Here is a 24,348-nt window from a genome sequence, read left to right on the forward strand (position 1 = left end):
AAGTTGACTCCTTCAGATCATTTCTTTTAGTAAAAACCACATTCAGACTGCTCTTTTTAAATGATATGATATATTTGAATGTAATCATTTTACTTCAACTTCTTAACACATACTTTTAATTTATATTTCTGGTCATTCAGTGCTGTTTTTAGGGTTAGGATGAGTATTTAAGAACTGTGTTAATTATAAACATATGCCCTAAAATGTGAAAATTAATTGCTGTCTTGGCTTTTGTAGATGTGTTGCTGGCATGCCATGCCGCATGTTGTAGGTGTCAAACTTCAACTTTTCAGTGCTCTGGATTTCACAGGGCTCATGTGTAACCTTCATTTTTTCCAGTAAGCAATTTGTTCTTTGGTATTAGATCTGATAGACTTTATATTCACTGATCATTGAAAAAACTTTGGGAAGTGCTGTATTTTTTTGTATTTTTCTTTGTTGAAGCTAAGAATGGTTTGCTTAGAAGCATCCTCAGATTTGTCTAACTACTGATACTTTCTTTTTTGGGATGTTTTGTCTTTCATTATAACTAAAAGCAGATATTTCTCCTTGATGATGGTACTTGTTTCTATGTAGCCAAATATTTTCTTTGTGAAATGGAAAATAGGATATTTTGACTTACAATCTACTGTGTATCGGTATCTACGTAATTTTCCTGTTACAGTAACAATAATAACAAAAGCTAACATTTATTGCATGCTTACTCTGGGCCAGGAACTGTCCTAAGTGTGTTGTGTATTATAACTCATTTAATCTTTAAACCAGCTATATCTTGGGATAGGAATTTAGAAGTCAGTGACAGATTGCAAGCTTTTTTAAAGCAAATTTTTTTAGAAAAATCAATTAATGATTAGGTTTTGATAGATTCCAATATATTTCTTCCATTTTTCAATTCTGGTTTATATTTGTGGATCTTACCAATAAATTATAACTTAAACTTTAGAACTAGGAAAGAAAAATGTGGTGAAGAAACAGTAATGATGAAAGATCAGATACGGCAGGTTTCTGTGGTCTATAGCTAAAAGGTTTATTTTTTCCAGGTTACTCATGAGGAAAATGTAGAAAGCATGCTATAGAGTGTATAGCTACCACACTATTCACTTTTAAGTTGTGGACACCTTTAATTTAACACCTACCATGTAACTGGGCACTTGCTGATAATTGAGTGTATATTATGCTAGTCTGTCTATCTCAAATTCTTCTATCTCAAAGGCCTGCAAAGATAAGATAGTATTATCCCCACTTCACAAGTGACACTAAGGCTCAGAGAGGTTAAGTTCTCTTGGCTAGTAAGTGTCAGACCCAGCGTTTAAACTCAATCTGTCCAACTCTAAAATCTGTGTTGTTTATGGAGAATACCAAGCTGATTGGTGTTGTTAAGCTGCCAAGGTTTCTTTCTTTTTCCTTTCGAAATTTCTTTTTAATTCATTATTGCTTTGCATGGCAATGCTGGGTAAAAGGTGCTGCTGCTGTTTCATCCTTTTTTAAAGCTTTCTGGGCAACATGAACATAATTAAATAATATATATGGAGTGATAGATAATGTGGTTATAATTGAAGACAAGTAGGTTATGTTATGTCAGTGTAAAGTTATAAGGAGTATCATAAGGGATGTGATTTACCTGAGCAGAAAATAGTCTTACATACTTGACCTTTTGGGTTCATTTGGGTCACTTACTTTACTGTGAAGAGAAAATTGTAAGAGGTCTTAAGAAGTTGTAGTGGATTTTACCCATGTTTAAGGTGGACATTATGAAGAAAAGTAAAAGGAATTTAATCAGAAATTTAAAGAAAAACTGAAGGACTACATAATTATCTTCAGGAAGATGAAGTGTTGTTTTTAAAGATATAGACTGACAGTTGTTTTCACCATCTACAGCAGGGGCCATAAATTAAAATGTCCCCAACAATCAGATAACAAAAATGAGTGAAAGTGGGCCAAACTTTCTAGAGTATGGTGAAGATTGTGACACGTTGTTTCATCTAACATGGGCAGCCTTGCTGCACTCGGCTGATTGTTGGCATGTGGGAATGTAGGACTGGTGTTACCAAATCTCTTTAAGGTTTGAATTTATATGTGAAATATTTTGCTTTGTAAATAGCTAATTCAAATTTTAAAAACTGATGTGAAAGCCACATTTTTTTTTTTTTTTTTTTTTTGAAAGCCACATTTTTTTTTTGAGTTGGAGTCTCGCTCTGTTTGCCAGGCTGGAGTGCAGTGGCAGGATCTCTGCTCACTGCAACCTCTGCCTCCTGAGTTCAAGTGATTCTCCTGCCTCAGCCTCCTGAGTAACTGGGATCACAAGCACATGCCACCATGCCCAGCTAATATTTGTATTTTTGTAGAGACAGGGTTTCACCATCTTGGCCAGGATGGGCTTGATCTCTTGACCTTGTGATCCACCTGCCTCAGCCTCCCAAAGTTTTGGGATTACAGGCATGAGCCACTGCACCCAGCCAAAAGCCACATTTTTTAAAAAAACCTTTTTAGGCCATATTTGGTGCATGGGCCACCATTTTGCAACCTCTGGTGTAAAAAGTTGAAAAAAGTAGTCTGGGTGCGGTGACTCACGCCTTGTAATCCCAGCACTTTGGGAGGCCGAGGCGGGCAGATCATAAGGTCAGGAGTTCAAGACCAGCCTGGCCGATATGGTGAAACCCTGCCTCTACTAAAGAAATATAAAAAATTAGCCAGGTGCGGTAGCCTGCGCCTGTTGTTCCAGTTACTCAGGAGGCTGAGGCAGGAGAATCACTTGAACCCAGGAACCAGAGCTTACAGTAACCTGACATTGTACCACTTGTACTCCAGCCTGGGCGACAGAGCCGAGACTCTGTCTCCAAAAAAAAAGTTTAAAGAAATAGCGAAGGAGCTTTTGGTTGGATTAAAGAAAAGCATAACAGCTGGATGAGATAGTAGAAAACTGCTGAGACAGGTTGTATAATCTATCCTTGAATATCTTTAATAATATATAATTACTTTTATGTCTTAGACGACTGATGAGTTAGCTACATAAAAGCAAAAGAGGGTAATCTCAGAGGTGCCCATTGTATGGCCACTACAGAGAATTTTAGGGCAAGGTTTTTAGATCTCTTCTTTTTAATTCAGTATTAGGTGTAGCCACTTAGGAATGGCATAAACATGCTTTATGTACCATGGCAATTTTATTTGTTTGCAGGGAACAGAAAGAACAGCTTCAGAAGATGAAAGACTTTGGGTCTGAGCCACAGATGGCTGACCATCTACCACCTCAGGAATCAAGACTGCAGAATACATCTTCAAGACCTGGAATGTATCCGGTATGGGAGAATGTGTGCTCAGAAAATGAAATGGTTTCTAATTTGTATGTTTTTATGTTGTTTAATTTTTTAAAAATTAACTACAGATTTCCTCTCTAAAATTTAGATTTTTGGTCAAGTAAAAGTTTATGGTGATTGACCTTTGAACATCTTAAAAGCAGTTCAAAAGTGTGGCAGAGATGCTCCTTTTTCCCAGGGTTTGGATAAGTACACCAACTACTCCTGAACTACATAGTCTCTGTCCACAAAATGGTGGAATTTTTCTAATAATTTTTTAAGTTAAAATAGTCCTGTTGACTGGCCACAGTGGCTCATGCCTGTCATTCCAGCACTTTGGGAGGCTAAGGCAAGAGGATTACTTGAGCCCAGAAGTTTGACACCAGCCTGCACAAGACAGTGAGACCCACATCTCTACCAAAAAAAAAAAAAAGTCCTGTTTTCCATCTAGGCAGGGCTAGACATGGGCCTCATGGTGCTTCCTACCTTTTTAGGCTACTAATCCTTCAGATAAGGAAATGTCATACCCTAGTACATACTTCAGAACCGTTCAGGCAGTCTGAAAAGGGGTGTTTATGTTAAAGACTTAAGTAAGTTCGCCTTTTTTTTCCAATAGCATGCCAGGACTCCTTTTGTTTTTGTTCTGTTACTTTACATTTAAGGCAATAATGGGCTTTTCAGGTGTTTTAAATGTTATCATTCAAATGGTTTTATGACAGCATAATGAAGAAAAAAGTTCTACTGAACCATTTCCTCAAATTAACTTTCTTCATTTCTCAGCATTCCCTTCCATTCTGGTCTAATACTTAAACACTAAGAAATAATTGTTGACATCAGTGACCCAGCATGGTGTTGTTGACTCTCCAGATCGGATCTCCTGACCTTTGTATGCATTTGTCTGTCTGCAGAGTTTCTGTCTGTGGATGTGGCTCCTGTCAAATGCAGCATGTTGAAATTGGGGCTCATTATCATACCCCATTAAATATTCGTTCTCCTCACCATCACCTATCACCCTAACTTGAAATCTGAAAATCAGCCCTCCATCTTGCCCCTGCTATATGCTGCCATCTCTTTTGAATAAAATTCTGAAGTATAATTGCATGCTTTTTAAGCCTGTATTTCAAGTTTTGACAGATGTATATCAAAAGATACATTCTCATCACCCTTAAAAGTTCTCATGCCTTTTTGTAGTTGGGACTACCCCTACACTCCACTTCAGACAGCATTGATGCGATTTGTGGTCAGTGGACATTTTAAAATTAATCTCACCATGTGGCTACCTGGCTTTAAAACTCTTCAGTGTTCTCCCATGCCTTCAGGATGAAATCTAGAATCTTTTGCATGGCTTTTCAAGTTCTTCCTGAGCTGGCCTGACCTCTGCTGACCATTGCTTGCTACTCCACCCTCTGATGCTTCATTTTCCCTCCACATGGAGCTACTTAACAATTCTGTGAATTTGCTAGATTCTTTTACTTCTTCATTCCTTTGTGTATGCCTGTTATTCTCTAAGCCAATAGTCTCTTTTCTTTGCCATTGCATCCCCTCCTGCAATTGGCTAATGCTTATCTTTTAGAACGCAGCTCTACTATCTTCTCATCTACCTATGTAAGGCAGTTACCCTCATACATACCCTGTAAACATCTTACACTGGTCTCTGTTGTCATCTTTATCATGTTGAATTTTGATTGTCTGTTTTCTTGTCTTTTCTTCTAAATTGAGTCCATAAGATAAGAACGATAGGCCGGACATGGTGGCTCACGCCTGTATTCCTAGCACAGTGGAAAGCTGAGGCAGGCAGATCACCTGAGGTCAGGAGTTGGAGACCAGCTTGACCAACATGGAGAAACCCCATCGCTACTAAACATACAATATTAGCCTATCGTGGTGGCACATGCCTGTAATCCCAGCTACTAGGGAGGATGAGGCAGGAGAATCGCTTGAATCTGGAAGGCAGAGATTGCCTTGAGCCAAGATTGCACCATTGCACTCCAGCCTGGGAAACAAGAGTGAAACTCTGTCTCAAAAAAAAGATGGAGTTTTTTGAGATGGAGTCTCTATCGCCCAGGCTGGAGTACAGTGGCGCCATCTCGTCTCACTGCAGCCTCCACTTCCCAGATTCAAGCAGTTCCCTGCCTCAGCCTCCTAAGTAGCTGGGATTACAGGTGCCCACCACCATGCCTGCCTAATTATTGTATTTTTAGTAGAGATGAGGTTTCACCATCTTGGCCAGGCTGGTCTTGAACTCCTGACCTCATGATCCACCCACCTGGGCCTCCCAAAGTGCTGGGATTACAGGCATAAGTCACTGCGCCTGTCCAAGAATTGTATCTTTTGTCTTTGCTTGTCTTAGTAAATAATAGAAGCTCCTGATTATGGATCCACATTTCTGCTTTATTTGCTTAACAAGACATAATCATCTTTCCATATTGTTATGCTATATTATTTTTTGATTCATAATTTATTGAATTAATTCCATTTCTGTTGAAATTGATTTATAATCTTTCACTGTGATTCTTAATATTACTCTAATGAGTGTCTTTCTAGTGGATTCTTATTTTAGGTAACTCTTTTTTTTCTTTTTTTTTTTTTGAGACGGAGTCTCACTCTGTTGCCCAGGCTGGAGTACAATGGCACAATTTCCAGCCACTGAAACCTCCACCTCCCAGGTTGAAGCCATTCTCCTACTTCAGCCTCCCAAGTGGCTGGGATTACAGATATCTGCCACCCACCACACCTGGCTAAATTTTTTGTATTTTTCGTAGAGACGAGGCTTTACCACATTGGACAGGCTGGTCTTGAGCTCCTGACTTCAGGTGATCCACCTGGCTCAGATTCCCAAAATGCTGGGATTTCAGGTTTGAGCCACTGCATTCAGCTGATAACTTCTTATGAGTAAATTGTGTTTTTTTTTTTTTTTTTTAAGTTTTATGTTGTTTTTGTTTTGTCTTTTTTGTTTTGCTCTGTTGCCTTGGAGGCTGAATTACAGTGGTGCAATCATAGCTCACTGCAGCCTCAAACTCCTGGGCTCAAGTGATTCTCCCACCTCAACCTCCTGAGTAACTGGGACTACAGGCACACACCACCACACCTGGCTAATTAAAAAAATTTTGTTGGTAGGGACGGGGTCTTGAATTGTTGCCCAGGCTGGTCTCGAACTCCTGGGCTTAAGTGATCCTTGTGCCTTGGCCTCCCAAAGTATTGAGAGTGCCTGCACCCAGCCAGCAGTGATTTTAAAGTCCCAAAGTGGACTACTTCAAAGAATAAGCATACTCTTTAAAATTTTTTTGAGACTAAGTATAGTCTTTTGCCCAGGCTGGAGTGCCGTAGTGCAATCTCAGCTCACTGCAATCTCTACCTCCCTGATTCAAGCAATTCTCCTGCCTCAGCCTGCCAAGTAGCTGGGATTACAGGTGCCTGCCACCACGCTTGGCTAATTTTTTTGTATTTGTGGTAGAGACGTGGTTTCACCATGTTGGCCAGGCTGGTCTCGAACTCCTGACCTCAGGTGATCCACCCTGCCTCAGCCTCCCAAAGTGCTAAGGTTACAGGCATGAGCCACCACACCTGGCCCAGAATAAGCATACTTTTACAAAATGATTCCTGTGACATAGCCAAACAGCTCTCTATAATAGTTGTATAATGGCTGGGCACAGTGGCTCACGCTTGCAATCCTAGCACTTTGGGAGGCCGAGGCAGGCAGATCACATGAGGTCAGGAGTTCGAGACCAGCCTAGCTAATATGGTGAAACCAGGTGTCTATAAAAATACAAATATTAGCTGGGCTTGGTGGCATGCGCCTGTAATCCTAGTTACTGCAGAGGCTGAGGCAGGAGATGCTTAAACCTGGGAGGTGGAGGTTGCAGTGAGCCAAGATTGTGCCACTGTACTCCAGCCTGGATGACAGATCAAGACTTCATCTCAGGTGGATCACCTGAGATGTCAGGAGTTTGAGACCAGCCTGGCCAACATGGTGAAACCCCATCTCTACTAGAAATATAAAAATTAGCTGGGCATAGTGGTGTGCATCTGTAATCCCAGCTGCTAGGGAGTCTGAAGCAGGAGAATTGTTTGAACCTGGGAGGCAGAGGTTGTAGATTGTGCTACTTCACTTCAGCCTGGGCAGCGAAGCGAGACTGTGTCTCAAAAATAAATAAATAAAAAGAAAGAAAATAGTTGTGTTACATCTATATATAGCCTTGTAAGCGTTAGTTACATAATATTTTGTATATTTAGTAATTTTAATACAGCATTTTTTATTACTAGTGACATGAATATTTTCTCATATTTGTTAACTATACTTTCTTCTTACAGAAATTGTGTCCTTCACCCATTTATCTGTTTGAGTTTTTTTTTAACTCATTATCCTAAATACAGATATTAACCCTTTCACATATAAATAATTTAAAAAATTTATCTTCCTCTCACTGTATAGAATGAAGAAAGCACTTTTTGTTTTATTTATAAGTGTATTTCTAAGAGATCTTAAGATATTTAAAACTTGTCTCGATGGATATGTCTAGACAGACAGAATAGCCTCATCCTATATTGGCATTTTCTTAACAAAGTTTATCATACCATACTTTAATTAAAACTTTATCTTTAGGTAATAGCCATTTGTCTTTAACTATAGCCAGTAGTGACCTCCAGTCAAATTATGTTCCTTCCATATTAGTCAACTGCATTTTATTAGTCACAAAGTTTGTTTTTAAAATACTGCCTATGTATGGGCAAATATATAAATAATGCATATTGTGGGCTCTCCAGGGTCTAAAATAGGTGTAAATAAAGAAAAAAAATCCTGGAAAAACAAAGAAGTAAAAAACCAAACCAAAACAAAAAACAAAAGAAGAAACCAAACCAACCAGACACAGTGAACTAAGAAATGGGAAATAAGTGTTTGAATCACGCTTATGAAGATTAAAATAGAGACTAGGCATAGTGGCTCACACCTGTAATCCCAGCACTTTGGGAGGCTGAGGCGAGAAGATTGCTTGAGGCCTGGAGTTCAAGACCAGCCTGGGCAACATAGCAAGACCCTGTCTTCACCAAAGAAAGAATAAAAATAAAATGTATGTGGCAGCTGGGTTTCAGTATTGGGTAGATAGGACCTATCTGCTAAGAAGTGCTACCATCTCCTTAATAGACATTTCTGATGGCACCTGGGGATGCTTTGGGAAAACAAATGTAATCAGGGTACCCAACAGTGGCACTTCTTAAAGAGATTACTAGATGTTCATTTAGTTTATTTTGTTTCGTATTACTCAAGTTCTGTGTTGGTCCTAGCTTTCCCTGGACTATTATTGTCAACCAGATAACTGAAAGGAACAGAAGTATGGAGGCTCTCTAGGATTTCTGTCACTGGAAATTTACCGTTTTTATGGAGGAGATAGGTTTCTAGAGTAGGAAGATAGTTCTTATTTATTCATTTTTCTCCTTCCTGCACACTGAGAGAGTGGGAAGATAGTTCTTAATCAAGGGGTGAAAATCAGAATTATTCATGGAGGGTATTTTTTTTTTTTTTTAAATTTTAAATTACTGGTAAGCCCCACCTACAGAAGTTCAGTAGATTTGGTGTTGGTCAGGGACATTTGAATCTGAAGTCCTAATTTGGAGTATGGAGATTTTAAAACATTTTCATCACCCCTGTAAGATCACTGCACTAGTTTATAGTTAGTTAATCCTCATTCCTACCCTAGTCCCAGGCAACCACTGATCCACTTTCTGTCTATATAGATTTGCCTTTCTGGGCATTTTGTATAAGTGAATTATATAATATGTAGTCTTTTGTGTCCGTCTTCTTTCACTTAGCATAATCTTTTCAAGTTTATCCATGTTATAACATGACTCAGTACTTCATTTATTTTTACTGCTTTTAAATTTTCTAACTTTTTATATAAATATACCACATTTTGTTTAACCATTCACCAGTTGATGGACATGAGAGTTGTTGAATAGTATGGCTATGAATATTTGTGTGCAAGTCTTTGGATAGACATATGTTTTTGCTTTTCTTGGATAGATACCTAGAAATGAAATTGCTAAGTCATATGATAAATTTATGTTTGGCTGGGAGTTTTGGCTCAAGCCTGTAATCCTAGCACTTTGGGAGGCTGAAGTAGGTGGATCACCTGAGGTCAGGAGTTCGAGACCAGTTTGGCCAAGGGAAACCCTGACTCTATTAAAAATATAAAAAATTAGCTGGTAGTGGTGGTGGGTACCTAATCCTAGCTACTCAGGAGGCTGAAGCAAGAGAAGTGCTTGAACCCAGGAGGCGGAGGTTGCAGTGAGCTGAGATTGTACCATTGTACTCCAGCTTGGGCAACAAGAGCAAGATTCCATCTCAAAAAAAAGTGTATTTGACTTTTTGAGAGAAATTGGCAAACCATTTTCTTTTCTTTTTTTTCCCTTTGAGACAGAGTCTGTTTCTGTCACCCAGGCTGGAGTGCAGTGGCTCATTCTCGGCTCACTACAACCTCCACCTCCTGGGTTCAAGTGATTCTCCTGCCTCAGCCTCCCAAGTAGCTGGGACTGCAGGAGCATGCCACCATGCCCAGCTCAGCAAACCATTTTCTATAGTGTCACCATTTATTCCTACTAACAATCTAAAAGAGTTTTTCTTTTCTATATTCTTGCCATCATTTGTTTTTGTCTGTCTTATTAATTATAGCCATTCCAGTGAGTATGAAAATGATATCTCATTGGGATGTTAATTTGTATTTCCCTAATGACTAATGACGTTGAGTATCTTTTCATGTGCTTATTGGGCATTCATATTTTTTCTTTGGAAAAATATCTATTCTCAGCTTTGGCCATATTTTTTTTACGATTTGCCTTATTGAATTTAAGTGTTTTGTATATTCTGAATTCAAGTTCTTTATCAAATATAAGATTTGTGTATATTTTCTCCCTTTCTGTGGCTTGTCCTCATTTTGATGGTATGTTTTAAAGCACGAAATTTTGAATGAGTCCAAGGTGTTAACTTTTTTCCTATAAATTGAGAACCAGATTTTAATTTCCACTGATCTGTAAAAACATAGTGGTATGCTTGTCCGCTAAGCTCTTGACTCTGTTCTCTAGCCTCCAGGGTCCTATAGACCACCCCCTCCTATGGGTAAACCACCAGGTTCAATTGTAAGACCTTCTGTTCCACCAGCAAGATCATCTGTTCCTGTAACCAGGCCACCTGTCCCAATACCACCACCTCCACCTCCTCCACCTCTACCTCCTCCTCCTCCTCCAGTGATAAAGCCACAAACTTCAGCTGTAGAACAGGAACGATGGGATGAAGATTCTTTCTATGGGCTCTGGGATACAAATGATGAACAAGGACTGAACTCAGAATTTAAGTCAGAAACTGCAGCAATTCCATCTGCTCCAGTATTACCACCCCCACCTGTTCACTCTTCCATTCCCCCTCCTGGCACAGTGCCTATGGGTATGCCACCAATGTCCAAGCCACCGCCAGTGCAACAGACTGTTGATTATGGCCATGGCCGAGGTGAGTAATGGTGGTGAACTTGTATTTGGGATCCTACAGGAATTGTTAGCTTCAGCTTTAGCTTTCTCAAGCTTCACTCTTAGAGGGCTTTTTCTCTGATTTTGTTTACCAGATATATCCACTAATAAAGTTGAACAGATACCTTATGGAGAAAGAATAACTCTACGCCCAGATCCACTACCTGAAAGATCAACTTTTGAGACAGGTAGGATTCCCAGAGAGGTCAGTATTTTTAAACATTTTAGGGCCTAATTATCACATGATTTTCCTTTTAGTCAGCTGAAAGATTCTTACGTCGAATTTAGGGCAGAAATTTATACCAGCTCTGAGGTTAGATTTATACTTTTCTGCTTTTATTTCTATAAAAGGGATATAATAATTTTGTACTAACTGTTTTTGTAGAGCATGCCGGCCAACGTGATCGTTATGATAGAGAAAGAGACCGTGAGCCTTATTTTGATCGCCAAAGTAATGTCATAGCAGATCATCGAGATTTTAAAAGAGATCGTGAGACACATAGAGATCGAGACCGGGATCGTGGTGTTATTGACTATGACCGGGATCGATTTGACAGAGAACGCCGACCCCGAGATGATAGGTATGCTATAAAACAGTCTTTGCTAGGTGTACAAATTATTATATACTTAAGTTCAGTAAAAGTTTACGAGAAATTTAGTAAGTAACATATTTTTCTTACGCATGTCTATTTGTAATTTGGAGGGGGAAGAATAATTCTGGACCAGTTTTCAGGAAAGTAGGTCTTTGACTTGGTAGCTTGAATTCCAGAGCATTAAATGGGCGATGGAGATAGCCAGAAAGGAATGGAAATGGTATTATCAATAAAGGTGCAGTCATTACTCAGTAGGCAAACAGTTTATTTTTGCAATCCATTAGCTTTTTATTTATTATGATTATACTTACGGGCATTCTGGCAGCCAGGCAAGGAGAAGGGGAAGGGAGAAAGCCCACGAACTTTTAAATATTTATTTATTAATTGCTATATTTTATTGAGATGGGATCTCAGTCTGTCATCCAGGCTGGAATGCAGTGGCACAGTCTCAGCTCACTGCAGCCTCCACCTCCTGGGCTTAAGTTGTCCTCCCACCTCAGTCTCCTGAGTAGCTGGGGCCATAGGCATGTGCCACAATGCCTGGCTAGTTTTTTTTTTTTTTTTGTATTTTTGGTGAAGATGTAATTTTACCATGTTGCCCAGACTGGTCTCAAACTCTTGAGCTCAAGTGATCTACCTGCCTCGGCCTTCCGAAGTGCTGGGATTACAGGAGTGAGGCACCATGACCAGTTTTCACATGAACTTTTTAGATACGTATATAAAGTAGATCTAAATGAAAAAGCAAAGTCAAAATGTAAATATTGGCCTGGTGCAGTGGCTCATGCCTGTAATCCTAGCACTTTGGGAGGTCAAGGCAGGCAGATATCCTGAGCTCAGGAGTTTGAGACAAGCCTGGCCCACATGGCAAAACCCCGTCTCTACAAAACAATAACAAAAGTTGGCCAGGCAAAGTTGTATGTGCCTGTAGTCCCAACTACTCAGGAGGCTAAGATGGGAGGATCACTTGAACTCTGGAGATCAAGGCTTCAGTGAGCCAAGACCAGGCCACTGCACTCTAGCCTGGTTGACAAAGTGAGACCCCCATCTAAAAAAAAAAAAAAAGTAAATATGGTGTGGAGTATCTGCCCATAGAGAAAATTGGGCAGAGAATGCTGTTGCACTATAAAGCAGAGACCTCTGAATATTTTTTATTTGCTGAAGGACTTTCTATTATATCTTCTAGAGCTCAGTCATATCGAGACAAAAAAGACCATTCCTCATCCAGAAGAGGGGGTTTTGATAGGCCATCCTATGACCGGAAGTCTGACCGACCAGTCTATGAAGGACCATCCATGTTTGGAGGTAGAGTGATGCCTTATTAACTGCAAGGATATTAAGAATGTAAAGTATGGGAGATGCTTCCCATTGTAGCTATGGATTTAAACTTTTAGAGTAAAATGTATTCACAGATTTCTTATATCATAAAAAATAGCAATGTAATTAATGAAATAAAACGTTTACTTTTGAAACAAAGTAGAAACAAAATTACTGATAGTCTCACTACCCACCATACTATAGCTATTATAATTTTGTAGATTTCCTCTCATTCTCTTTTTACAGACATATTTCTGAAGTTGTAATCAAAGTATAAATATGAAGTAATAACAATTTCTTTATCATGATTGTTCTGATTAATATTATACTATACACATTTTTCATATGAAATTTTGAAAAATTGTGAAAGTTTAGTGGCTCTTTGACATTCTATTGAGTGGATAAAATATATGATCGAGACCTTATTATTAGGTAATTTAGGGGTTGCTTTTAGTTTTTCACTGTTATGATTTACACTTAAACTAGAATCTCATACCTATTTATAGGAATACACTCTCCTAAGATGGTATAACTTTTATTCTTTTTTTTTTTTTTGAGACGGAGTTTCACTCTTGTTACCCAGACTGGAGTGCAATGGCTCGATCTCGGCTCACCGCAACCTCCGCCTCCGCCTCCTGGGTTCAAGCAGTTCTTCTGCCTCACCCTCCCGAGTAGCTGGGACTACAGGCGCGCACCACCATGTCCAGCTAAATTTTTTTGTATTTTTAGTAGAGACGGGGTTTCACCTTGTTGATCAGGATGGTCTCGATCTCTTGATCTCGTGATCCACCCACCTCGGCCTCCCGAAGTGCTGGAATTATAGGCATGAGCCACTGCGCCCGGCCAGCTTTTATTCTTAAAATGGTAAAGCAGAAGTTACAGAACTTAGGACTGTCCAGCAAAACATTTATTATTCTTTCATGTTTTGTTGCTTAACTTTTTACATTTGATACAAACAAGGATGAATTCAGTGTTTTGCAGAACAGTCTATTTGCCTGAAATCATACTTAAATTATCTCATTTTCTTGACTTCAGTAGATTTTACATTACCTTTATTTTTTTCTAATTAAAAAGTGGCCCCAAAATCATTAGACTTGGTTTGAATTATATTACCTTAGGATGTGTGGGGAGAGTTGGATTTAAAAACAATTACTTTACAAATAGTAATTTTGTTCAACTGCTGGAATCCTAGGAGAACGAAGGACTTATCCTGAAGAGCGAATGCCCCTGCCAGCTCCTTCACTGAGTCACCAGCCACCTCCAGCTCCACGGGTAGAGAAGAAGCCTGAATCAAAGAATGTGGATGATATTTTGAAACCACCAGGCCGGGAGAGCAGACCTGAGAGAGTGAGTCCTGTGAAGCTGATTCATTTCCATGCAAACCAGAAGAGAACTTTTAAATATCCTAAACAGAATTTCTTTACTTTTCTGCAACATAGTAACAATATCAGATTCAAGGCATTTTACCATACCTAAATCACCATAAAAATCTCATAAATGGCCTACACTATAGAATCTTTAAGAATTTAGCACTATAAACTACTTGGCAAAAAAGATGTTGAATTTTAAAACATTTATGAGGCCTCAATTAATTGCATGTCGAAGAGAGGAAAGTGGATTTGGTTTTATGGTGGTATGTGGAATAGAAAGGGAGAATTAGGAGACTTGATTAGCTTAGGCTTAATTTCCTAGTGACCTCCAAATGTGTGCATTCTCTTAAATTTGTCTTATATTACAGAATAATTAGATTGACTCCATTTGAATTAACTGGTACTGGAGATTTTTTTAAATTATGGATTCAGGATACATGTGCAGGTTAATTACACAGGTATTTTATGTAATGCTGGAGTTAGGGCTTCTAATGAGACTGTCACCCAAATAATGAACGTAGTACCTGGTAGTAAAGTTATTATTGATATAGTTGGCTTAATTTTATTTTTGGATTATTCATCGCAGACTATGGAAATATGGTTTAATTTTGTTTATTCATCTTATGTAATATCACTGAATTCATTTATTAGTTTTAGTAGATTTTTAGTGGATTCTTAAGGTTTTCTTTGTATAAGATTATGTCATCTGCAAATATAGTTTTACTTCTTTCTTTCTGAACTGGATGCCTTTTATTTCTTGCCTAATTGCCCTGGCTAGAACCCCCAGTGCAGTGTTGAATAGGTGTGGCAAGAGTGGACATTCTTGTCTTGTTTCTGATCTTAGAGAGAAAACATACAATCTTTCATCATTAAAAATGATGTTAGCTGTGAATTTTTTGTAGATGCACTTTATTAGGTTAAGAAAGTTCTATTCCTAGTTTGTTGAATGTTTTTATCATGGGAGGATGTTGGATTTGTTGAATGCTTTTTCTGTGACAATTGGGATGATTGTGTGATTTTGGTTTTTAGTCTGTTGGTATGATGTGTTACATTAATTGATTTCATATGTTAACTTGCATTCCTAGGATAAATTCCACTTGGTCATGGTGTGTAATGATTTTTATATGTTGCTGGATTCAGCTTGCTAATATTTTGGAGGATATTTTGCATCCATATTCATAGAAAATAGTGGTGTTTTCTTGTGCTATATTTGGTTTGGTGTAATACTGGCTTTATAAAGTAAGTTAGAAATTATTCCTACCTGTCGGGGGAAGTGGCGTGTGCTTCTTGTCCCAGTTACGCGGGAGACTGAGGTGGGAAGATCACTTGAGCCCAGGAGTTCTGGGCTGTAGTGCGCTATGCCAATCAGGTGTCTGCACTAAGTTCAGCATCAGTATGGTGACCTCCTGAGAGCGGGGCACCACCAGGTTGCCTAAGGAGGGGTGAACTGGCCCAGATTGGAAATGGAGCAGGTCAAAACTCTCATGCTGATCAGTAGCGGGATTGTGCCTGTGAATAGTCACTGCACTCCAGCCTGGGCAATATAGTGAGACCCTTCTCTAGAAAAATAAAAATAAAAAAAAAGAAAGAAACTATTTCTTCCTATTCTGTTTTTTTTAAGACTTTGTGAAGAGTTGGTATTTAAATATTTGGTGAATTCAGTGAAGTCATCCAGGCTTGGGCTTTTGTGTGTGTTTTTAAAATTACTATCTTAGATTCTTTACTTGTTATAGGTCTATTCAGATTGTTTATTTCTTCTTGAGTAAGTTTTAGTAGTCTGTGTCTTTCCAGGAATGTGTCTGTTTGACCTAAATTATTGTTCATAGTATTCCTTTGTATCCTTTTTTATTTCTATAAGGTTGGTAGTAATGGCCCCTCTTTCATTTCATTTTTACTTGAGGCAGAATCTCACTGTTGCCCAGGCTGGGGTTGCACTCCTGGGATCAAGTGACCCTCTTGCCTCAGCCTCCTAAGGAGCTGGGACTATAGGCACATGCCACTGAGCCCCACTTTCATTTCTAATTCTAGTAATTTGAATCTCCTTTTTTTCCTGTTCAGTGTAGGTAAGAGTTCATCAATTTTGTTGATCTTAGCTGGGTGTGGTGGCTCACACCTGTCATCCCAGCACTTTGGGAGGCTGAGGTGGGTGGATCACTTGAAGCTAGGAGTTCAAGACCAGCCTGGCCACGTGGTGAAACCCTGTCTCTATTAAAAATACAAAATTTAGCCAGATGTGGTGGCGGGTGCCTGTAATCCCAGCTGCCTGGGAGGCTAAGGCACAAGAATTGCTCAAACCCGGGAGACAGAGGTTGTGATGAGCCAAGATTGCACCACTGCACTCTAGCCTGGGCAACAGAGTGAGACTTCATCACAAAATAATAATTATAATTATAATTATAATTTGTTGATCTTTTTAAAAGAACCACTGCCACTGTTTGGTTTTATTTATTTTTACTCTTTTGTTTTTCTGTTTTCTATTTTATTAACTTCTTCTTTAATCTTTATTGTTTCCTTCCTCTGTTTATTTAGTTTGCTCTTTTTCCAGTGTCTTAAAGTGGAAGGTTAAGTTCTTGATTTGAGATCTATCTTCTTTGCTACTATAGACATTTATAGTTATCAATTTCCTTTTAAGTACTGCTTTAGTTTTATCCTGTAAGCTTTGGTATGTTGTGTTGTTTTCATTCATCTCAGAGTATTTCCTGGTTCCTCTTGATTTCTGGTTCTTCTTTGATTCGTTGGTTATTTAGGAGTATGTTGTTTAATTTTCACATATTTGTGAGTTTAATTTTCTTACTTTTAATTTCCAATTTTATTCCACTGTGGTCAGATAACATACTTTGTATCATTTCTATCCTTTCAAATTTATTAAGGTTTGTTTCAAGGTCTATTATATAGTCTATCCTGGAAAGTGGTAGGTCATTGTTAGCTATTATCTCATTGCAGAAAGTTTTCTCTGAGTGACTTTTTTTTTTTTTTGGTCTATTCTGTTTCAGATTGTTGTTATAATGAGAGGATTACCTGGCAGTGGAAAGACACATGTTGCAAAACTTATTCGGGTGAGTATGGGAAAGCTGAAAAATCAGTTGCTTGTGTTAGTAGTCACTTGCCTTCTTAATTAATAGCAAGCAACATGATACTAATAGAATTGTCTTCCATTTGATTCGTTAGAGTTGGCCCATGTGGTAGATGTTGTCCCATATCCATTTGGATCTACTCAGAGAAACATTTTTGAGTCTGCTTAATTTGAAACCACCAGAAGATTGTGTATTATTTAGCCACAAGAGGGAACTTTGGTGTGAACATTAGTTTATTCTGTAAATTCATTTTAACCTTCTTGACTATGTGATTCTTAGGATAAGGAGGTAGAATTTGGAGGACCTGCACCCAGAGTTCTAAGCCTGGATGATTACTTCATCACTGAAGTGGAAAAAGAAGAAAAAGACCCAGATTCTGGAAAGAAAGTAAAAAAGAAGGTATGGTATTCATCTCAGATCATATTCTGATTCATTAATAGTATTTGAAGGAAATCATGTTTGGAGAGAAATGTGGCTTTTTTGAGGGCAAGGACTTCTCTGTTTTCTGAACACAAACTTTAGTACTTGGGTATGAAGGAAAGACTACAAAGTCATCTCTGTCCAAATGCTAACCAGGGAAAAAGCTTAGGATGATTCTTTGCTTTTGCTAATTGTATATCTCTTTTTGGGGACCTTAGGTAATGGAATATGAATATGAAGCTGAGATGGAGGAGACTTACCGCACTAGCATGTTCAAAACTTTCAAAAAGACTCTGGATGATGGCTTTTTCCCCTTCATAATTCTGGATGCCATCAATGACAGAGTTAGGCATTTTGACCAGTTTTGGAGTGCAGCAAAAACCAAGGGATTTGAGGTAAGAACTTTGAAGTACTTTGTGTTGTCATGTAAATGTTATATATCTTTTCTAATTATTATTCATTCTTGCTTAGGTATATTTGGCTGAAATGAGTGCAGATAACCAGACTTGTGGCAAGAGAAATATTCATGGAAGAAAGCTTAAAGAAATAAATAAGGTGATTTTCAGAAACATGGACTAATAGAGTACCATCATGTGTTACATAATAATGTTTTGGTCAAGGAAGGTGACTACATATGTGGTGGTCCCATAACATTATAATAATGTATTTTTACTGTACCTTTTCTATGTTTAGATATCTTTAAATACACAAATACTTAACATTGTGTTACAGTTGCCTACAGTATTATGTACTTTAACTTGCTGTACAAGTTTGTAGCCTAGATGTGCAGTAGGCTTTATCATCTAGATTTGTGTAAGTATACTCTGTGATGTTCACACAATGGCAAATTGCCTAATGATCCATTTCTTCTAATGTATGCTCATTGCTAAGTGATGTGTGACTGTACTCTAAACTTCATGTTATCTGTATCAGCACTTTTGTCTGGAAGCTCCTATTTATTCCGCCCCCGCCCCTTTTTTTCATAATATCTTTCCTATCTGCTTTAGTAAATGTTTCTCTTCCTTTGTTTCTTTTCCTAGCTCTTCTTGAAATTAGCCTGTTATGGCCGGGCGTGGTGGCTCACGCCTGTAATCCCAGTGCTTTGGGAGGCTGAGGTGGGCAGATCACTTGAGCCTGGGAGTTTGAGATCAGCCTGGGCTACATAGTGAAACCCTGTCTCTACAAAAAAAAAAAACACAAAAATTAGCTGGGTCTTGTGGCAAGTGCCTGTGGTCCCAGCTACTGGGGAGGCTGAGGTAGGAAGATCACTTGAGCCCACAATGTCAAGGTTGCAGTGAGCCATGTTTGCGCCACTGCACACCAGCCTGGGTGACAGTGTGAGATCCTGTCTCAAAAAAAAAAAAAAGGAAATTGGCTCGTTAGACTTTATAATATTTAATTAGTATTTAACAATTTAAACAATATTTTTCAATAGATGGCCGATCACTGGGAAACTGCGCCTCGTCACATGATGCGTTTAGATATTCGTTCTTTGCTACAAGATGCTGCTATTGAAGAGGTGAGTATCCTTTGGTTCAAATGCAATGCAAAAAGACATTACTTTTTCACCTTTTTACTTTGAAAAACTTAAAACCTGCAGAAAAGTTACATGAATAGTATTAATATAAGAACACCTACTGATATGCCTTTGATTGAGATCACAGTTAATATTTTGCCACATTTTTCTTTGTATGGATATATTCTTATTAACAGTCTTGTTAATGATGTCATTATTTTTGTGGAACCATTTGAGAATTAAGTTGTAGACCTCATAAACCTTCACCCTTAAATGCGTCAGTAGGTATCTTGTAAGAACAAGGACATTGTCTTTTGATTTGATAACTGTTACCAAATGCAGGGAATTTAATATTAATAAAATATTATATTAAGTAATATAAATTTCCTGAATTAAATTTCATGAATTATCTCACATATAGTTTACATTCATATTTCATCAGTTGTTCCTATCACATAGTTTATAGAAATTTTCAAAAATCCAAGATTCAATCCTTTAATACAAAATATAGTTTCTCAGCCTTGTCATTGTCATGAAAGATGAAGAACTGATGAAGAGTTTAGGCCTGTTTTGTAGAATGCCCCTCCATTTGGATTTGTCTGTTTGTTTCCACGTGCTTAGGTTCAGGTTAAACATTAGCAGGAATGCTATGTGATACTGTGCCCTCTCAGTGCATCACACTAGGAGCCATATGGTGTCAATTTATCTCATTGTTGGTGATTTAAACACTGATTACTTGGTTAAGGTGTTATCTAACAAATTTTTCTATGTTTTTCTCTTTAGTAAGTAATTTGTAGAGAGAGACTCTTAATATCTGTTCCCCAACAAATTTTCATTCATTGGTAGTTCTTGCCTGAATCAATTATTAATGTGATGGAAGGAGAAATTTTCTATTTTTGCCAGTTGTGTGTTTCTATTTTGTTTGACCTCTTCCATTGAGTGAGTTTATTGTCAATATTGTCATTTTGCCTTTTTTTTTTTTTTTTTTTTTTGAGACAGAATCTCCCTCTGTCTTCAGGATGGAGTGCAGTAGTGCAATTTTGGCTCACTGCAACCTTTGCCTCTTGGGTCAAGTGATTCTCATGCCTCAGCCTCCTGAGTAGCTAGGGTTACAAGCATGTGCCACCACACCCAGCTAATTTTTATATTTTTAGTAGAGACATGGTTTCACTATGTTGGCTAGGATGGTCTCAGATCTCCTGACCTCATGATCCTCCCACCTGGACCTCCCAAAGTGCTGGGATTACAGCCATGTGCCACTGCACCTGGCTTAAATTTTATATTTTTAGGTTTTATATCTTTAGTAGAGTTTCATGATGTTGGCCAGACTAGTCTTGAACTCCTGGCCTCAAGTGATCTGCCCACCTCAGCCTCCAAAAGTGCTGGGATTAGACGTGAGCCGTGGTGCCCAGCCGTCATTGTGCTTTTATGTGTTTTTAACTCCCATGCCACTCCTCAACCTATTTCTTTCTGGTTTCTGCCACTGTTATTGTCTGGCAGCCATCTCACTAATGATCTCCGTGACAGTGGACAGTTTTTATTTCCCTTATTGTTTAATTTTGCAGCCAAATGTAATATAGTTGACTATGCCCACCTTCTTAAAAAACATACTTTTCTCTTGGCTTTTGTGAATTCACATTCTTCTGGTTTTCCTTTTACTTTTTTGGTTATCTCTTTTCAGTCTCCTTTGCTGACTTCTCCTGCTACCCATTCTTTAGGGCTTTATCCTAGGCTCTGTTTTTATTTTGTACCCTCTGTATAGATCACCCAAATCTTTCTAGGAGCTTGGATTGACACTTATATGCCATTAATGTTATAAAGTCTAGACTGAGTTATATTACTATCTTGATGGTAATGTTTCCGAATGGAGGGAGTATAGGTGATTTTTATAACCTTCTTTCTACTATTCTTTTCCAAATTCTCTCCAAAAAATATATATTATCTTAGTATACCTCAAACTCAACCAATCCAAAATGTAGTTCGTCCAAACCTGTTTCTCATTTAGTAGTCTCTGTTTTAGTAATTAGAACCCTAACCACTTGATGGCTGAAACCAGCACTCTGGGAATTATTCCTGACTCTTTTGTTATTATTGTTGTTGAGACAGAGTCTGACTCAGTTGTCCAGGCTGGAGTGTGGTGGCATGATCATAGCTCATTGCTGCCTCAACTCCTGGGCTCAAATGAGCCTCTCACCTCAGCCTCCTGAGTAGCTGAGACTACAGGCACATGTCACTGTGCCCAGCTAATTTTTTATTTTTATTTTTTAGAGATGGGGGTCTCACTATGTTGCCCAGACTGGTCCTGAACTCCTAGACTCAAGTGATCCTCCTGCCCCAGTCTCCCAAAGTGCTGGGATTACAGGTGTGAGCCACCGTGCCCAGGCCTGACTCTTTTTTTTTTTTTTGAGACAAAGTCTTACTCTGTTGCCCAGGCTGGAATATAGTGCTATGATCTCGGCTCACTGCAACCTCTGCCTCCCAGGTTCAAGCGATTCTCCTGTCTCAGCCTCCCAAGTAGCTGGGATTACAGGTGCCCACCACCATGCCTGGCTAATTTTTGTATTTTTAGTAGAGACAGGATTTCACCATGTTGGACAGGCTGGTCTCGAACTCCTGACCTTATGATCCACCTGCCTTGTCCTCCCAGTTTACTTTGATTACAAGCGTGAGCCACCGCAGCTGGCCCTGACTTTTTACTCTGCCTTTATGCCAGTGTTCAAACCTGTCGTGTAGTCAAGCAAGTTTATTTAGTTTAACCTTTTTATGGCCTCTGTAACTCATCTGCTCATCTCATCTTGCTACTACTCTGGGCCACCCAATATCATTCCAATATCATCCTACTTTTCACTATACTTTTTCTTATGTTTTGAAATTTGAATCATTGACATGTTTCACCTGATTGGAAAAATGCTTGTTAAAGAATTTTAAAAGAAATTCTCGTAATCCATGGGCATCCAGATAGGTAACTATCTACTTAGCACTTATACTTAATTTTACAGGAAATTATAAAGATGGATATTCAAGGAAAATTAAAGGCAATAATATCCTGTCTTTTATCAGTTCTGTTTCAAAATTTAAGGTGTTAAAAATTACTTGGTATGTAGCAGTGAGTCTGTCTTGCTCTGGGCAACTGTGTTCATTCCAGATCTCAAAGAGGGAGTCAACATTTTTCTATATGTTAACTCAGTTTGTTTTTTTTAAATGGTTGGTGTAGGTAGAGATGGAAGATTTCGATGCAAATATTGAAGAACAGAAAGAAGAAAAGAAAGATGCAGAGGAAGAGGAAAGCGAACTGGTAGGAGACAGACCAACCACTTTGAACAGTGTCTCTTTATTAAAATTCTTAAAGAAGGTTTAAATTCAGATCTGTGGTCAGACAACTACTGTTGAAAATATACTTTAATGGTAAAAGTTTCCAAAATCATCTTCAAGGAGACTTTTGGATACTCTTTATTTTTCCCCACACCAAAAGAATCCTCTACTGTGGTGTTAAAAGAAAGTTTTAACAGAGTGCTAAGAAACTTACTCTTGTACTCATCTATTTGTGGGTGGTTTAAGGGGAGTATACCTTTAAGAAAATCAGTTACATATAAAAGGGCATTCTTACATTCCAGCAGATATGTGGCCCAGCCTACCCAACATATGCATAATTGTCTCTTCTTTGCTACAAGATCTCCAAATTGAGTTTCTGTCATCTGAGGCAGAAGAACTTACTGAATGGGGAGGCAGAGGGTTGCCACTGGCTGCTAGATTTGTTCTGCATTTTATCCTAACTGATGGGGAAAAATTAAATGACTGTTTAGGCAATGGATTTTGCTTAGGCTGATTAGAGGCTTACATAGTGTGAGTTCAAAGTTTCTGTGTACCTAATGTAAAATGCTTTCGATCACACCTCTGTAGAGATGTTTGCCTTTCCCTGTCATTCAAGAATATGCGACCTATAGAGTTACCTTGACTTTTCAGTGTTTGCTGATGAAGTACAGAGATTAGCAATGCCTTGGAATAGTGTTGCTTTTTAAATCCAGAATATTAGTTGGTTTATTTAATACTTGAGCCCTGGCTAAAGTTGCTTCTCATATTCTTTTGAAAATGTACAAAGTGAGAACTCGGATACCTACCCCTAGAGTATACAGAATCTCCAGGGAGTGGTCCCATCTAACCCATGTGTGATATAGAGGACTCTTGATAAAAACTGTGTTTTTATAAAGATGGTGTCAACCTCTACATTCCAAGATTTCAAATGTGGATTAAAAAATAAGTTTAAAGTTAATGGCATTTGAGTCTCAGTATGTGTTTTTTTAAATCTATTTTTCTTAATTAAGTTGTATTTTGGCATATATAATTTAAAATGTGGGCAGGAAATTCATTAAAAGGTCCACGCTCTTCTGGAATATGGCTAATGACTTCTTTAGCCATTTGCAGCGTGTGTACTAGAAACCAATCATGTGAGAAGTCTATAATGTTTTAGCTTTCTGAAGCTCCGTCTTTCTTTTGTGGAGATTTCAGTTCAAGATACGGTTCATAATGTCTGACTTGTGTAGGTGTAGATCAAAACTTGAGAAATTTTAATTGAACGTACTATTACTTTTTAAAATGAAACACACTGTAATACTATAATTTTACATCAGCGGCATGGCAAGGAAGCCTTAGAATTCTACCCTACTGGATTATCTGTTTTATTTCCAAGTGACACACAATTTCAAGCAATGGAAGGATAATACAGTTTAAAGGAAACAAAGGATGGTTCCAGCAGGGGGAAATGAATACATTTGTTTGCCTAACCTGGTTATAAAACTTCTCTTAACCTATTCAAAGATGCAGAATTGAAAAAAATCTTTTACTATTGGAGTCTATTTCAAGAGTAAAAGATTTTTGGAGAATATATTAACCAAGGGTAAGAGCAAGTTTCATATCAACCACTCAGACCATTTAAATGGAATTCTCAGTAAACCTTGCATTTTCCACTCTGCACTAATTGATATTGCTGGGTGAAATCCAAACTTTTGCTGGTAAAGAGAATCCTTTTTAGGGGATCATTGGTATGATAGTTTGCCTTCTTTAATGCTTCATTGAACCTAGTAGATAAAATTTATACTTAATGTTATTCCTGTGATGCTTAAAGTTTTCAGATGATTTTTGAGATATAACTCGTATAAGTATTCCCAGTACCTTTAGCACTATCACTTCAGCATAGCTTTGTCTTGTATTTGGAAAATATATAATTTTCACCCAAAATACTACCTAGTAATTAAG

General features: G+C 38.2%; 1 protein-coding gene across 3 annotated transcripts in view; it reads left to right on the top strand.

Annotated features, from left to right (window-relative positions):
- YLPM1 (YLP motif containing 1) overlaps positions 1-24,348 on the top strand; it is a 73,752-nt gene that overhangs the window by 35,818 nt on the left and 13,586 nt on the right. For all 3 annotated transcript variants that reach the window (XR_013521393.1, XM_002754113.6, XM_009006346.5), the window contains exons 6-17: positions 3,176-3,296; positions 10,371-10,791; positions 10,904-10,996; positions 11,194-11,389; positions 12,585-12,703; positions 13,908-14,062; positions 17,079-17,141; positions 17,439-17,558; positions 17,798-17,974; positions 18,051-18,134; positions 19,015-19,098; positions 22,310-22,390. Coding sequence is in view for 2 of the 3 variants with exons in the window: in XM_002754113.6 (XP_002754159.2) it covers positions 3,176-3,296; positions 10,371-10,791; positions 10,904-10,996; positions 11,194-11,389; positions 12,585-12,703; positions 13,908-14,062; positions 17,079-17,141; positions 17,439-17,558; positions 17,798-17,974; positions 18,051-18,134; positions 19,015-19,098; positions 22,310-22,390 (1,714 nt within the window). In the remaining variant the exon portion in view is untranslated. The remainder of the gene's footprint in view (positions 1-3,175; positions 3,297-10,370; positions 10,792-10,903; positions 10,997-11,193; positions 11,390-12,584; positions 12,704-13,907; positions 14,063-17,078; positions 17,142-17,438; positions 17,559-17,797; positions 17,975-18,050; positions 18,135-19,014; positions 19,099-22,309; positions 22,391-24,348) is intronic.

This window comes from Callithrix jacchus, chromosome 8 (assembly GCF_049354715.1).
Source record: "Callithrix jacchus isolate 240 chromosome 8, calJac240_pri, whole genome shotgun sequence".
In the NCBI taxonomy this organism is placed as follows: Eukaryota; Metazoa; Chordata; class Mammalia; order Primates; family Cebidae; genus Callithrix; species Callithrix jacchus.